Raw genomic sequence first — 17,848 nt, forward strand, 5'->3', positions numbered from 1 at the left:
CTGGTAGCACCTTTCCAGAGTTATCAATTTCATGAAAAGATATAAGCTTTTCTAAGAACACTTCATTTCATCACATGCATCGTGGCTAAATTGTTGTAGGCCTGAAATTAAGATAAAGTGGAGAGGGGGAAGGAAGAGGAAGGCAGAATGATTATGCAGTCAGATGGGAATATTCCAATTATCAACTATAACTTATTTAAAAACATCGTGTTTGTTGATATATTTTTTTTGATGTATATGAATTCATTAACCTTGTTCCAAGGGCCCCTCAAGATAAAAATGCTATACAGTTGTACAAGAAAACAATAGCTCTAACTCTAAAAGTTTTATAAGAAATAGGTTATACACTATTCTACAGGAGCACCTATACAATGTCTTGCAACAAAATAGATATCCATGCAACTTTATCAAAAAGTGACTGACCCCTCAACCCAATACAGCACAACTAACACAAGCTGTGAAAAGCACAACCCTGCCATACATCAAAAACGTATCAGAAACTACCAACCAACTATTGCAACCACATGTCATCACTGTAGCTCACAAACCATCCAAAGCCCTCCAAGACATCCCAAGTAAACCAAATACCCAGCAGCCCCAGGAAGAAAAACAGGAGTTACTTACAACGTAATATTGTAAGGACTGCAACAGTCACAGGGACCAAATTAATTAGCAGGCAGAAGACATGATGAAAACTCCTTAATTTCACAACACATCAACAGACTTAACCATAGTTTTAATTGGGAAACTGTAAGCATCCTAGACCAAGACAAGTCCAAAAATGCTAGATAATTCCTGGAAGCTTGGCACTCAAGACAAATTAGCCATCAAGAAGCACACAAAGATCCACATCTATACACTCTTCAAAAGAGAAAATCAAACAGTCAAAAAGGAAACAAAAAGACTGAAACACCTCTTCACCAGCAGACAGCACTCAGATGAGGAGAAATTAACACCAAGATTAACACTACATCAACAATCAAGAAGCAAACAATACCCAATCAAGAAACTAGCAATGTAGCCAAACAAGCTAACAGTAAACAACAGCCCAATCAGGGAACTACCAAGCCCACTCCCCCAACACCAACAAGGCAAGCCAGTAGCATATAAAATGAAAGCAAACTCTACTTCCTTACTACAACTAATAATGTTACCTAGTTTGTTAATGAAACATCTGCAAGAAAACAATGAAGCTCAGAGAGTACCAAGGATTCTACAGTTCAACCCTGAGCTACAAATATTCTATCAGATTCAATGCGTACCTTAGAACCGTCATTTCCAGGAGGTCCAGGTAGGCCTGGCTTCCCTATATCTCCCTGCAAAGCAATAAAGTAGGGAGTGAATGTTGGTGGTAGCTTAAAGAGAGGACAGAAGTATAGATATTAGGGTATTCTTACTCTGTGTCCCTTTACTCCAGGGAGTCCTGGGTGACCATCAAAGCCCCTGTCACCCTAGAAAAAAGGAGGGAAAGCAGGTGAGTACTGAATTGACAAGAATAGACCAGTTTTTTGGCTAGGAGATAGATAAGTAGATAGATAGTTTTGCATGCCTAATTTTACTGCAACAATGCTCTTTATCCTTAGCACAATCCTACAAGATAAATACATTTTCACAGAACATAAATTTTAAATTATACCCAAGAAATAGGTGCACAGAATGATGGGGAGGACAATGTTGTCTTGATGATCAGTTTGCCATGTTTTGACAGGCAACATTGGTGCTTCAGAATTTGGAAGGAAGCAAAACTTGAACATTTAAAAAGAGGTTTAAATTTGTTGGATTGTAAACCAGAGGCAAGGATTTGCTATTTTTGTGACTATGTATGTCTTGGAGGCTAACAGCTGAGACAAATAAGATTCAGGAATTCTGTGGTTTGACTTTCAATTCAGATGAACTACACCAGCTTCACTCCCATCTCCCTTTTTGCAATATGCAGGAAATTAAATGTAGTATTGACTTACTTTGTCAGCAATGAGACTCTGTAGATGTTGTTGAACTACAACTTCCACTGACCCCATTCTATAGAGTCAATCATAAAGGATGCTCAGTTGTAGCATGTATGGAATACCACAGAGTCCCAATCCCTGCATTGTAAAGATTTTTTTATAAGATCTGATGGGAGAAGGGCAGAATGGATCCCTGCATTTTTTCTTTTGAGCAATGAAAATTGAAAGCATTATGTGGTATGAAAGGGACAAAAGTCTGAAGTCATGTTATTCCACATACTAGAATCAATCTCTCTCTCTCTCTACACACACACACACACACACACACACACACACACACACTTATATTTTCCAAAGCTTTTGATTCTTTTATCCCGGTATTTAATAATTGCTCAGAGGAAGTTGTGCACACAAAACTCAACACACACTGAATCCTCTACATTCTCTCCTTTATTATCATATTTAAGGCCACACAGGAGAATTCGATGACTTAATGATAAATCACACACTAATATGCAAAAAGCTCCAGTTTCAGTCTCCTTTATCTTGAAAAATAAAGATAGGACAGGACAAAATCCAGGACAGCTGCTGACAAATCGCAGGCTAGGTTGGCAAATTGCATCATTTTCTATATTCTTACCTTTGAAGGCTTTGGCAAGGAAGGAGATGTGTTGCCAGTGAGCTAGTTCAAACATTATTCATGTTCGGGGAGGAATTATATATTTGAATACCAGATCCTAGGAACCAACAATGGGGAAAGTTTGTGGTTTCCTACCCTGTTTGTGTACCTGTGGAACTGCCTGGCTGGCCAAATGTTGGAAGCTAGATGGCTTAGATAGGCCTGCTTTGGATTCAGTGGAACTCTTCTTAATTTCCTGCATGAGTTCCTCTGAGTTCTGAAAGGGTTTCAAGAACCACAATCACAAAATACGAGGGGGGGGGAATTGGATTTTCATGTGGCATACATACCACATGGATGAAAATTTCTCCTGAATGTGCCAAATTCAACACAAAAGTGGAAGCAACATTTTATTCAGCTCTATTTGCACCCCACTATTGTGTTGCTATTGCAGGAAAGACCAAACCACCATGGGAGTGGGAATCTCAAGGCTCTCTTCCCCTCCTTTGTGTGAATTCCACTCTACAATTAAAGTTTAGAAAACCTTGGGTCCTGTTTCTCCTGGGAGTCCTCTGCCACCATCAGCTCCTGAACGACCCTTAAAAAAATGAAAAGGAGAAAAAGAGTGAGAAAAGGGGGCAAAGAAAAGCATTCCTACAGATTGGCACCCATCCATGTATCTCTGATCCTTACCCGCTTGCCAATTTTTCCTGGGGGTCCAATTGGTCCCTGTATCCCAGGGGAGCCCTGTAACAAGAATTGAAATAAATGAGACCAATCGTTGCTCTATGAATTTGTTTATTTTCATATGAAAATTCACCTCTATTGGGGAAATGATCTGCCTTGACTTAAATCTCATCTTTGGACACCTTTTAAGTGCTCTAGTCTACTGATAAGAAGAAAATTGTAAGGAGCCCTGGTGGTGGAGTGGTTAGAATGCAGCATTGCAGGCTAACTCTGCCCACAGTCTGGAGTTCGATCCTGATGGGCTCGAGGTTGACTCAGCCTTAAATCCTTCCAAAGTCAGTAAAAGGAGGACTCGGATTGTTAGGGGCAATATGCTATAAAGAGTGGTATATGTAAAGAGCGGCTGCTGTATGGAGTGGTATATAAGACTAAGTGCTATTGTTATTGCTATGTTAAGACCCAAAACAATTACTGATCCAGAATGCAACATTTTTTTTGATAAATTTTAAATTTATTTCCAAAGTTAAAATACAAACTTTTTTTTAAAAAAACCAAAACAACATACAAAGCAAAAATGAAACAAGAACAAAAATGTTCATAAAAAACATACACATATATTGCCCCCTAATTGAATATTGATAAATATATTTCCACAATAATAGTTTGCAAAACAGGTCTGCAATCTATAAACTGCTACACCATTAGTTCCCAACTAATTTGACCTATCATCCATTTATTGAAAAAAAAAATCAATTAACAAGTAAACCTAGTAAAATTAAACTTCAAATCCTCGGTTAACGATCTATTATTCTATTTCACATGCAGAAAGCCCACTACAGCTTCTAAACTTCCATAGACCATTGCAATCATAATCTCTAATCTCTAATCTGTCTCCATCTTTGACTGATTCTTAATAATAAAGTTTTTTCCCCTTAAATTATAACTGGGACATTTCCCAACAATTCCATCTCATTCCCCAAAGTCAGTTTTCTGTTATATTTCTGCACCACTTGTTGTCCATAGCCTCCAACAGTTTTCCTAAGAAAGCCCAGTCCATCACTGATCCATACTGCCATCTCTAAGCCTTTTAAATTCATACCACTTTCAGCCTTCTCCAATGGACCTGCAATTCTCAAACAAAGCTCCTTCTCCTTCAGTTCTGTCAGCAACAAACTGACTTCCAATCCACCCAACTGGAAGTCTGATTTAGCTGCTATTAGTTGTATCACTAATAGCAGCTAAATCATCCTTAGGTTGATTTATGACTGTGGCTAAATCATCAAACATTCTATCCATATTTTCACTCAGAGCTTGTGTATTGAAAAGCATTTTTTTCAAAAGCTTCCAAGAAGGCTTTGAGATTAAGTTGATATGGCTTTATTGTTGCTTCCATTTTTAACATAGTCTAAATTTCTTTTATACTGTAGCTGGACTTTTACAACAAAACATAGGGAATTCCTCACAAGGACAAAAGAAGTTGATATTCCATAGCAACCCCTGCGCACGCCAGACATGCGCTGTGCTCGCACTGTTCAATGTAAATTGTTCTTCACACATGCGCAGAACAACTTACAGTGAACTGTACATGCACAATCACTAAAAACAAAATGGTGGCAGCCCAGCAGTGTCGAAAGAACCAGTTTGGGGGCATGGTAGGCCTAGGTCGCTGCCAGTTCTGCAACCCAGGCCTGAATTCCACTACCAGTTCAGCCGACCGGGCCAAACCGGGAGAACCCACCTCTGGTCAACTCAGCATAGACTTGAGTCATTCCTAGTTGCTTCCATTCAAATCTCGGCAGTGTGCTACCAAAGAGCCAGTTTTGGCAGCAAAGTCAGCTGTTCGTTGGCAGGAGAAAAAATCATCCTGCCACTCAGTATGCCAATTCCTAGAGGACTCCAGAGTGCAACATTTAAAGTATCAACTTTTATCACCAATTACATTACATTTGTTATTACATAATAAAATTATTCCAGAAAAAGAGAAGATTTTAAAGACTATTTCTATAAATGCCTAGCTCTTCAGACCCATAAGAAAGACTTCATGTGTGTATCCCAGTCTTTTGATTCAGGAAGGTGGAGTCTTCCTCATTGGGAATTCTAATATTTGGAGCATATTCCTGAGAAAGACTAAGCTAATTAATTCCCCCTCTGATGTTAGATCAGAAGAAGAGAACTTGGAGACCTTCCAGACATTGTCCTCTCCGTTAATTCTCAATTTCCATTTATAAGATATGTCCATGGATTAGGGATCCTGAGAACTGTTTGGAGAGCTACAGATTACTTATCCTGGGACAAGTGGTGGTCAAAGATCTGAAATTACTGTATGTTTCATCTTATTTCATTTCTTTTTCTCTGAATGCATTTTATGATACATTTCTTTGAATGTCTCAAAGGGGAGGATAAGGCTGAAATAGTGTATAAATATAAATAAATATATCACAAATAATTTTATATCAGTCAGTGGTAGGATGAGGGCACAATAGATAAAATACCAAGAAAATCTTGCAAAAGACCTATATTTCTTTAATAATTTTGTACCCTAGGAATGTATTTTTATTCCATGAATGGTAAATGGTAAATGGGGAGGGAAGGAAAAAAGAAACTGATGGAAAAAAGACACAACTTATTTTGCTACCAATGCCAGCATTCTGTCTGCTAAGGATAACCTAATCATTTGAGCATGCCAGGAGAAAAGATCAGCATGCTTAAAATGGCTACAGACAGTGAACCTTCCAAATTTGGGGGAAGGAAGGGATGAATTATTATCTGTATTGCAAAACTGCTTATTTCATATTAAGATTCAATTTTTATGCAGTTCAATAAGGAAGAGTACAATATAATAGGGCAAAGTAAATATATCAGGCTAGAGAAATTTTAGTGTGAAAGATATGTATACGGTACAAAACTATAAAATGGGCAGGAAATAAACAAGTGCAAGAATAATGGAGAGACACTTTGATCTAATGCAAGGGTGGGGAACTATGGCCTTTTTATGACTTGTGGACTTCAACACCCAGAATTCCTGAGTCTAGGAACTCTGGGAATTGAAGTCCACAAGTCATAAAGGGGCCATAGTTCCCCACTTTTGGTGTATCAGTTAAGTACCAGGCTAGAAACAGAAGATTGAGTTCTAGTTCCACCTTGGCCACAAACGCAGCTTGTTAACCTTGAGTCATTCATTGAAGAAGAAAGCAATGGCAAGCCATTGATAATATTTTGCCAAGAAAACTGCAGGGATTAGTCCAGGCAGTCAACAGCAGTCAAGACTGACTCGAAGGCACAAAAAGAGAAAAGGATAAGAAAGCCGGAATGGAAGAGAGACTGGACAGCCTGGCATTTTTATACTTCACACTTTACCAACCTTGTGTCCTCCAGAGATGTTAGATTTCCACTCCCAGAATTCCCTACCAGCATAGCCCAAGCCCCTCCTGTCCATCTTCAGCAACCAACCTGGGGTCCGGAGTCACCCGAATCCCCTTTTTGTCCTGATTTTCCTGGTAGACCCTGTAGAAATCATATTTTAAAATTGATTAATTTCTTCCAGAATATTCCAAAGATGAACAATCCAACCATAGTGAATACATCCAGGATTTAATGGAGCAGAACTATTCTATCTGTTAATTCTATAAAAAAAAATCAGCAAAGTAATACATATGAGGAAAATTCAGGCATTTTACTCCTGGAAATATTAGCTTTTCCTCTAACAGAAAGTGATACATGGAATGATGGTGTTTACGCACTCTACACCTATTCATCAATAAAGAAGTATGGGGAGTTGTGGTTTCGCAGCCTAAAATAAATTTGTGGGAATGATCTGGAGCAGGAAATAAAAACTAAAGATGAGATCAGCTCTATCACTGGTAGATTCACATTTGCCCAAGTCAATTCATTTTCTATGTGTGAACTGCTATTATCGGATATCAGCAGCAATGTAGTATAGAGGGGCATTGTATATATTTTCTCTCTCCCCCCTTCTCTGTGCATGGGAAAAATCCCATATCTAAGGGCAAATATAGAAATACACAAAATGTAGCAATTCAGGAACGATATGTTTCAGAAAACTCAATTTTTTTTCCTTCCAGACATACAAATTCTTCCCTTGGCCATGCTATTTTAGGAAGGTATAGTACAGTGATGGCGAACTTATGGAATGCGTGCCACAGGTGGCACACAGAGCCATTTGTCAGGGCACGCAAGGCGCTGCCCAGTCAGCTGGCGAGCACGCATGCGCGCGCTGGCCAGCTGAGTTCACCCTTTTTTAAAGCCATTTTTCACCCTCCCCAGGCTCCAGAGGCTTGATAGGAGCCTAGGGAGGGTGAAAAGAGTCTTCCCCCCCCCCCCCCCGGAGGCCCTCTGGAGGCTTCATGAGCTTCCCTGAAGTCTCCGGAGCACAAAAAACCAGCCCTACGGGCAAACCAGAAGTTCAGGAACGGACTTCTGGTTTGCTCTGAGGTTCGTTTTGACTGCTCCGGAGGCTTCAGGGAAGCGTCCTGAAGGGCCCTGAAGCCTTCGGAGCACTCAAAATGACCTTCCGAGCAAACGGGAAGTCACTTCCGGTTTGCTCGGAGGGTTGTTTTGATTGCTCCGGAGGCTTGAGGGAAGCCTCCTGAAGGTCCCTGAAGCCCCCGGAGGGCTTCCGGGGGGCAGGGGAGGCTGTTTTCACCCTCCCCAGGCTCCTATAAAGCCTCTGGAGCCTGGGGAGGGCGAAAAAAGCATGCAAAAAATGGGTGGTCGCGCCTGTAGTGTGCGCATGCACACTGGGGGCGCGCATTGCATTATAGATGCAGCATGCCCGCACACGACTCCCCTGCGCTCCCCCCACTTATGGCACACGAGCCAAAAAAGGTTCGCCATTGCTGGTATAGCATGATCCAAAGGGGAACAGAATTTCTGGAAATTGCCAAACTCTACCCAGAATGGCATGATCCTGAGACTTCACGGTCTAGAGAGGAAATAAAATATCTTGGGAGTTTTCTGAAACATTCCATTCCCAGTCCTTGAATTTTGTACATTCACAGATATGACATTGTTAAGATCATTTGAAGCTTGGCCCACAAATAGGGTTAGACAATTTCCAGAGATTAAAGTTCTTTTCAATGTCAATGAAAGAAAAATGCTTGTGGGCCATGTAGTATTTTTTGTCCTATGAAATCTGTTATATGCTGAAGAATAATTCATTTCAACCTAAATACAATACATAGGCAATAATAAGCTAACCATGATTCACAGCACAGAGATGAGTTATGAAACTCAAAACTTTACTTTAAAAATTCCTATTACTCTCAATGTATGGGTCAGCTTTGAACAATCACATTTACTCACTAGTGGTCCTGGCCTTCCCGTGAGTCCCATTGGGCCAGGAGGCCCTTTCATGGAAAGCTGAGAAGAGAATGAAAATGATGAGTTGTAATAATATCAAAAGGAACTGGGGAGGTTCATTGAGTAATTGTAAGCAAGAAGGGGCAAGAAGACACTGGCTTGAGGTATAGGTGAAAATGGGAGAAAAAGTAATGTTTGTCTGGGGGTAGTTTCATTCATCTTCTTTCTTCTGGTTATACCCCTAAATGTGGAGACGTGGACAAACTGGCTCTGAAATGATTTTGGTTTTGCTTGGCTTTGACTAAGCCAATTTCTGATTCAAATCAATGAGAAAAGGCATGTTATTCATCTTATTATAGGGCATGACTACATCATTAACCTAAATTAATTATTGAAAAGATCTTCTGTTTTTCAAATGAACTCTCAAGCCAGGTGCAGATTTAATTTAGGACCATTAAAAAAAAAAACTTAAATCAATCAAATCAGTTCTCCATTGGGGTGGGTGAAGATTTTGTTTCTCTTCTGAGTGGTATGATGATTTAACTGCTTTAGTGTGACTTACTAAACTATTCTTTGAAACAGAATGTTAATAATATGGGAAACCTTTAGTGTTGGAAAGGTTTTGCATGACATAGTTGCTGCGTCCTGAGGTAAACATATACTGCCATGAATGACAATTGGCAACATAGATGCCATGATCAAATCGAGAAAGACCATTATTACTATAAAGTTGGCTGGATTTACTTCCTGAAGTTTTATATCTTCTAAGGTTGGGGGAGGACTGTTGTGATTTCACATTTCAAAAGTGTGAAATAATCAGCGAACAGGAGTTCTAGAGAGGCTCATTTTTTATGGGTGCTGGTTTAGACTCTTGCTTTATATTCGCTTCAAAGGGGATGCTAACCCTCTATGATTCCTCTCTTCCAAGTTTGCTTGTTCTCTTCCAAGACTGCTTGAAATGGATAATCAGATTAATTTAAGTGCAAATAAATGCAGAATCTTTGGGACAAAAACTCTGCTGAACCCACAGTTAACTAAATTTAATTGTTCATTGTTTGTTTGTTTTGAGCCAGTTTGGACATGTTCCCACTGTTTTCTTGGCAAAATTTTAGAAGTGGTTTGCCACTGCCTCCTTCCTAAGAGAGTACCCAAAGTCATTCAGCTGGCTTTGTGCCTAAGCTGGGACTAAAACTCATAGTCTCCCAGTTTCTAGCCTGGTGCCTCAACCATTATTTCAAGCTGGCTCTCTGTTTTATACAATATCATTTTGTTCAATCAGTAATTCTGACTATGACTTGCTGAAGCCAACATAACCTCACTGAGGAAATTGGGAGGCTGTGATTTAAAGGCAGATGAATAGTTTAAGAGAGTGATTTGAGTAATTTGATTAGCTGACATTCTGTGATGAGCCACATGATTTAGAAATCACTTGAAAACCTGCAATATTATTATTTCAATTTATTCACCTATAATTCACATTTCAAAGCTCAAATATCTCAACACCTCTGAGTGGCATTAAGAATTTGAAAAGAATATAGAACATTAACCAGAACAGAAATAAAACAATGAAAAGGAAGGAGGGGGGGAGAGACAGGAGGTGGGAGGGAGAGTGGGAGAGAGAGAGAGAGAGAGAGAGGTATTAAATGCTGGAGCAAAACAAGTTGACTACTTAAATCAAGATTTAAGATAAAAAAGCTTAACATATGCACACATATTCATACATTTTCCCACAATGCTTACCTTGGCTTGCTGTAAAATAGCCTGGGCCTGGGCCTCCTGGAAAGATACTGAAGGTCCTTTAAGCAAATCACCACGAAACTGGAACTGGAAATAGACCAGTAACACAAATTCAAGGAAGAGAACAATGGAATACTGAGGCTATGGCTAGATAAACTAGATGGCAATATGCCATCTCTATGATACCTATCCTACAAAAAAAGAACCCCACAAATCTTCATATCTAGCATCTTTAAGTGAAAACATCATCCACATTTAGTAATTGAAATATTGATGATTATTTGGTGCCAAAAGGCTAGAAAATGTAGAAAACTCAAAATGTTCAGGTTTTGAAGATTATCAACTTTCCTGTTCTTAGAGAGGGATGAATTGTATATTTGAACTTAGCTCCTCAGTCTTCAAACTTTCCATATCAAAATCCATTCCATAGCACAAAAAAAGTGTCTCCTGGATATTTGGCCACATAAAAGTGAGTTCCTCTTGACCCGTTTCTTACCTAACCTATCTTCTGGGATCTTATTTTATAATCAATGTCAACACATGGTATATACTCAAAATAATGCCCCTGGAAACTGAAAGAGGATTCTCATTTTACATCAAATATTCACTAAAATTGAAAATCGCTAAATCTGTTTCTCAAAGGGACCGGATGATGATGTTTCCTGCATGCATATCTCATATTCTCAAACGGATCCGTTTCCAAACTGCATCACCTACTGGAAACATGAGCATTGTCCCAGGAGGTCCACGTAGCCCATCTGCTCCTGGAAGGCCTGGGAGGCCTGGTGGTCCCTGTGGAAAAGTGAGTTAAGATACCTCTGTCAATCATTCTTGAAAGTCGTTGGACTAAAAGAAAGCAATATCAAGCTGAGGCTTGTCAAAGAAATAAACGGAAGGGGTGCATGCCAGCAATTCCTTATTCCCCACACCCACCATTTTCAGAGAAGACAAAAAATCGCCAGGGGGAAATATCGAAGAGACTATCATTCCTTCGAACATAGTGATTTCCTTACCCGCTCGCCGGGATCTCCTGGAAATCCCGGGGGCCCTGGTGATCCCATTGGACCCATCTCTCCCTGGGAAATGAAACAGCAGAAAATTAAGATAAATGAAGAAAACCTCACAGACAATCCTTCTTTTAAAATAGAAACATCATGGCAGAGTAATATCCAAACCCAGCATTGTGTCAAATGTATGTACAGCAACAATACTATGCCTGACTGTTCCAAAAATCAGGCTGCAGACAATGAAGTTTGAAAATTACGCATAGTTTCCTTTTCCTCCCTATGAGTAACAGGAAAAGACCGTATAATACACCTAGATACTAACATCAATCATTAGTCTCCTTCTGCAGATGTACTCGGATTATACTTTTTGCAAAACTCTGTACTTCTTGACTAAAGTATCAGATATAGACTTTTATAAGAAGTCTACCGGTAAGCAACAAACATTAACAGATCCTTATTGAAGAAAGAAGTTCTTAATTCTAATTCCTCAAATTCAAGCCTTTTTTAAAAAAACTCCATCTTATCAAACAGGTGCTCCCATTTGCTTACTTCCTTATATAGGTAGTCCCCAACTTACAGCAGTTCATTTACTGACCATTCAAAGTCACAATTTTTGTACTGAAAAAATGACATGCCGTTTTTCACGGTTACAACTCCATGGTCACGTGATCAAAATTCGGCTGCTTGGCAACTGACTCACATTTATGACGGTTGTAGTGTCCCGGAGCCACCTGATACCTTTTTGCGACCTTCTGACAAGCAAAGTCACTGGGGAAACCAGATTCACTCAACAGATTTGTTACTAACTTATCAACTGCAGTAATTCACTTAACTGTGGCAAGAGATGTCGTAAAATGGGACAAAACTCACTTAACAAATGTCTCACTTAGCAACAGAAATTTTGGGCTCAGCTGTGGTCATACATCGAGGACTACCTGTAATGAGTTTAAATGGAGGGACAAATGGTCTTTATTCCACAGACGTTGATAATTTGTTATAGGAAGGCAATATTGGGGATGTAAATTAAGAAGTGTTTAAAAGTTCAATGATCAGAATACTGGTTGATCTTTGATAGACTGATAAAAAGACCCCCAGCCCTTTCATGAAGTGGCTGAAATGAAGGTTTCTTAAGTTTGCAGGATTCAACAGCATGAGGGCTGTAACTCAGTTCAAGCACAAGAAGTTGGTATCTAATTTCCAAACGCATTCAGAGATACCCTGTTCTGTAATTTTTATATGTCTTGTTGCAACTGCCTGGCAAAACAAAACAGACAGAAGAGTATTATCACTTTCATGCTAAAATATTGGGGTGGGTGGAATCACAAGAGATATGCCCATTCCCATGAAATATACTGGGAGTTTCGGGGCACATCAAGATCATGGCAGAACTACAGACTTCAGTGGGTCATATTCAGGGCATTAATCATGCTATATGAAGTTTACATTTATCTTTTTGCCTGAAAACTCTCTGTTTGTGTTTGGGTTTTCAACTATTTATCCCATGCCATGCAAGCAGGTTTCCAGTATATTAAATGTATTTTCAAATATCTATGATTGAGACAAAATCCAACAGAGAAGGGGGAATCAACCCCCTCAAAGAGATTCCTGTGTTTCTCCCATCTAAGGACATATGGGGGAAAGGCAGAAAAAGGAGCAGAAAGACATGGAGATAAATCTCTCCCCAATCCTATTTTTAATGGCACCAACCTGGATTGTGTTATTGCAAATCCTCTTTCCCCACCCAGAAAGGGGGGGAGAAGCCAGGAAGGAGGTGATCACCTCCTAAACAACTTTAAAGTTATTGGGAAAACTGATGTCATCATGCATTATGTCTCTCACCTGTGGACCTCGATATCCAGCTGGTCCTTCAAAAATCATACCCTGCAACAGAAAGGAGAAAGATTTAACAACCAAATACAATATTATATGTGAATTTAGTTGTCTCAAAACACTGAAATAAGTTCACTCGCTTGTAAGAAAGATAAGATAAATGCTAACAATTCTTTAATACCCGAGGAATAAACCACTTGCATGCTTATGGTTGAATGCTCTGCACAAGTAACAAGCTTGTTGAATGTATAGAAAAAGAGATAGCTAATTGTTGCATAATTAGATCACCTGTACCCATGAGATATTATCATGAGATATGCCGGTGATTCCGGGCACAATTAAGCTAACTATCCTCAGAAGGGAAAACTATATTGTGATCTATACTTATCGGAGGGAAAACCCAGCATATCACAGCCAATAATAAACCATACAAAACATTCAACTAAGAATCTGTTGCAATGCAACAGGAACAGTACAATAAAGGAACAGATTTCCCACTCTTATATATTTGTAAGTGTTTGTTTTTGTATTTGTCTGCAGGATTTTTGTCCTCATACAAGATCCAATTGCTTCATCTCAAGTTTCCAGAGCATATTCCTAGTATCTCTCAACTGCATGGAAACCACTAGAGTTTTGGATATTTATCCTTCCAAGAATCAAAATGGAATTGACCACAAACCCCAAGCCACCACACTTTGTGGTGAAATTAAGTCTCCAACCAGGCTGATGGGTTTTGGCAAAGCCAGAACAGAAAGCATATCTTACTCACAGGTTCAACGACCGCTGCCTCTCCTTTCTGTCCCTTCAGATTTGGTTGCTGCTACAGACACAAAGAGAATAATCACCATGAGGACCAGTAATTATGATAATGTGAGAATCTGCATTGTAGATGGAGACAACCTCCTAAAGTAGAGAAGATATTCAAGATGACTGTTTCTTCAATCTGATTTACTGAGCCACAAATCTTACACTACTATTCAAACAGAAACAAGTTACTGTACCTTAAATGAAGGTGGATTTGATTCTGGACTATGTTAGTTATTGGAAAGAAGCATGGGATTTTTCTGAGTTGACTGATTGTGAGAACTGGGTAGCTGTTGCTTAGATAGAAAGTGATCTCCAGTGACCTCTCCTGTAAAGTGAGCTATCCCACACTTCTCCAGACTTAATGCATGGTGAGTGAAATAGGAGCAAATAAATGACTTAACATCTTCAGAAACTGGAAACAAATTCGAAAACTAAGTTTCCGTGAATTGGTCCCTTGAGCAAACTCAACTCCAAAGGCATAGGGCAAGAGAAAGGCAAAATAGCATCAAATAAAAAAGGGGGGGATAAAATTAATTACTAATTACAATTAGTTCTGAGCACCTATGAATGAAATCTTACTGAGTTTTCTTTTATCACCAACAACTTTGAGCAAAAAGATCCTAGAAGATTGGATTAAAAAAAAAACATTTATTGTGTTTTAATTTGCAATGGTTTCCAGTTTTGATCCAAACTAGGTGGCAGCACTGAGGCAATTCTGACTGATCTTAAGAAGCTGAGCCAGGCTGGACTTGATTAGTACCCAATAGGAATTATCAGGGTTATTGGCTGGGCTGGAAAGTCCCTCAAAGAATCCCAGAAAAAGGAATGTCCTTGTAAGTGCTGAAAGTTACGTTTGGCTTGAAAGAAATGCTTGATGATACTCAAAAACAATTTCTTAGCCCAGAAGGTGGGACTGAAATCCTTGCCATGAGAAATAACGCATCATGGGAACATGGGATGCACAGCAGGTTCCGTACTGAGTCAGAAGGCCCAGGAGAGGGCAAGTCAACCTTGGTTTAAATGCCAAGTTTCCATCCCACCCTGGTGGCAATTAGCCATTGGGAAAAGAGTGGGTGAGGCATAGGGGCAACAAGACATTCATAAACATTTATGATTAATGTCATATGAGTTTCAGTGGTCCTAAGTCCCAAGTAAAAATAGGGCACTCTTGGCAAATATCTAGGTGGAGACAGACATATTCTTTTGAGAAGCAGCAGAGCCCAGTTTTTATAATTTCTTCTCTTTAAACACATAACATTCACTTTATAAAATCATCTGTAGTAGATCCCATGGGAAATAGTTTGGCATGTTTGGAGCATCATGGACAGGAGACACAACTGAAAATATGTCTTGGGCACCAACATACCTCCTCATCTCCATTCTACTCATTAAAATATATTTGTGACCTTTTTTAATATGTGGTTGTGTGTATGTGTTTAATATGTGGTTGTGTGTATGTACACACACACACACACACACACACACACACACACACACACACATATATATATATATATATATATATATATATATATCAGCTGAGCCAGGGAAATGGGTATGTATTTGTGTTACAACCCCTGGTATGCCCAAATATTCTGCCTGGATGGTCTTCTGTGATAAGCCAAATGACAGAAAGAGGGAATAGTGAGCTCCCTCCCATATTTGGGCATACCAGGGGTTGTAACACAAATACATACATACATACATACATACATACATACATACATACATACATACATACATGTTGTATTTGTGCTGATAAATAAATAAAGGGAGACGAGTATAGATCTATTTCAAGCTATTTAGCTCTCATCAGCTAGCCATACCCTTACTGGGATTTGAACCTGGGCTGTTATTTATGGGCTGAATTGGGCTGAACCTGGGCTCTTATTTATCAGCACAAATACAACACAAATATAAAAAGGCAACATTAAAAATAAAAATATGGTTTTCTGCCTGGATGGTCCTCTGTAATGAGCCGAAGGACAGAAAGGGGGTTAGTGAGCTGCCTCCCATATTTGGGCATACCAGGGGTTGCAACACAAATATGTGTGTGTGTGTGTTTGTGTGTGTGTGTGTGTGTGTTTATACACACATATATATATGTAATGGGCATATCCATTATATATATATATATATATATATATATATATATATATATATATATATATATATATATATATATATATATATATATATATATATATATATATATATATATATATATATATAACAGGGGTTGTAACACATATATATATATGTGTGCGTGTGTGTGCGTGTGTGTTACAACCCCTGGTATGCCATACACACACACACACACACACACACACACACACACACAATCAGGAGCCTGGGAAGCTCCTTTTCAGATTAACTTATTTTATTCAGCGGTATAAGCTTTCATGAGCTGCATTTCACTTCATCAGATGCACAGACTGGCTAGAGTGATGTGGGATTTAAACTGAGGTGAGGAGGGGGGGCAAGACAGCGAGGTTATGCAAATGGGTTATATGAGAGGCAGATTATAAACACACTGTAGCTCGGCTGAACTACCACCTTTTGCTATTCCATCTTCTCATTGATTTCAGATGAGACTTCAGGTCTTGACCCACAACAATCAGTGCAACTGAGGGTCATGGCCTAACAATGAAACAACAGGAGGAGCTTATGAGGGAGTGCAAATCATGAGCAATTTATGTGCAGGAATGCTAACCTCATTGATAAGATTCTCTTTGCTCTAGCAATGGGAAGAGTGTTAAGTTAGCTCAAAGATTTTACTATTATTTTCAAAAGACTATACAATCAGTATTTTTAATACAAGAGAGATTAGTCCTCTCCTCCCTTACTCCAAAGCTTAAAGTGCTTAAATGGTATGTCTTGTTTGCAAGATTATCTTTTAATTAAAATTGTAATACTTGCATTCCAACTGATTAAGCCTCAATAGGTTTTTGAACTTACACAATCAAAAACAAGCACCACTGAGTAAAATTGAGCTTAGTTCCAAATAAGGAATGCATTATTTGAATGAAATGAGATTATTTTATGCAGTGTTCAGATTGTTACTCATTGCTTAGAGTTGCTACCTCGGGAAATAGGATGGTGGCTTCAATGCGCTCAGCTGGATCATAGTGCTCTGCTTCACTGGCCCCTCGTCGGTCATAGTAGTCCTCATAATCTTTATTGTCAAGTCTCTCATCAAATGCTCTGTAAGTGACATTGGCATGCAAGTCTCTATTTTCGTTGATTAAATACTCTTCTCCAAGAAGGTCCTGTTGGGATTAGGAAAGGGGGATATGAAGTACAGTAGACATATTTAATGATAATTACTTTACACGCTCACGATGAGACTCTGCCTATATGTGACTCTTTCTCCTACCATTACATTCTGTTTTTCTTTAAAAGAAAAGAAACTTTGTTCATTGAACCCTGTTTAGGACTGCAGATATGCATAGTGATAGTGAACTTTGTCAACACCGAGTGTCGAAACCGGAATGCATGTGTGCACGCCGGAGCCCCGGAAACATGAAGACCAGTTGGCCAGTGTGCATGCTGGCCTCCTGGTTTCTGACATGCGCATGCATGCCGGCCAGCTGTTCTTTGCATGCACCAGAGCACAGGAAACCCGGAAACTAGGTGGCCAGTACATGCATGCACATCAGCCAGCTGGTCTTCAGGTTTCTGGGGCTCTGGCATGTGTGAGGATTAGCTGGCCGGTGCACATGCATGCACCAGAAGAACAGCTGGCAATGGTGTGTGTGCCCACACAGAGAGCTCTGCATGCCACCTCTGACACATGTGCCATAGGTTCAGCATCACAGTTCTAGAATCTTGGTATATGGTTTTGTGTGGGATACGGCCTCTAATATACATGTTCCTGTCCTGAATATACCAACTAG

The 17,848-nt window shown here is 39.4% G+C and overlaps 1 protein-coding gene across 2 annotated transcripts in view; it reads right to left on the reverse strand.

Moving 5' to 3' along the window:
• Positions 1–17,848, reverse strand: part of COL5A3 (collagen type V alpha 3 chain) — a 134,260-nt gene that overhangs the window by 61,938 nt on the left and 54,474 nt on the right. For both annotated transcript variants that reach the window (XM_081934690.1, XM_081934691.1), the window contains 12 exons: positions 17,036–17,221; positions 13,915–13,965; positions 13,155–13,196; positions 11,322–11,384; positions 11,026–11,100; positions 10,312–10,395; positions 8,575–8,631; positions 6,703–6,756; positions 3,259–3,312; positions 3,110–3,163; positions 1,398–1,451; positions 1,263–1,316 (listed from right to left, as the gene is read on the reverse strand). In XM_081934690.1, the coding sequence (XP_081790816.1) occupies positions 1,263–1,316; positions 1,398–1,451; positions 3,110–3,163; positions 3,259–3,312; positions 6,703–6,756; positions 8,575–8,631; positions 10,312–10,395; positions 11,026–11,100; positions 11,322–11,384; positions 13,155–13,196; positions 13,915–13,965; positions 17,036–17,221 (828 nt within the window). The remainder of the gene's footprint in view (positions 1–1,262; positions 1,317–1,397; positions 1,452–3,109; positions 3,164–3,258; positions 3,313–6,702; positions 6,757–8,574; positions 8,632–10,311; positions 10,396–11,025; positions 11,101–11,321; positions 11,385–13,154; positions 13,197–13,914; positions 13,966–17,035; positions 17,222–17,848) is intronic.

Source organism: Natrix helvetica (genome assembly GCF_964273705.1).
Source record: "Natrix helvetica genome assembly, chromosome: 1".
In the NCBI taxonomy this organism is placed as follows: Eukaryota; Metazoa; Chordata; class Lepidosauria; order Squamata; family Natricidae; genus Natrix; species Natrix helvetica.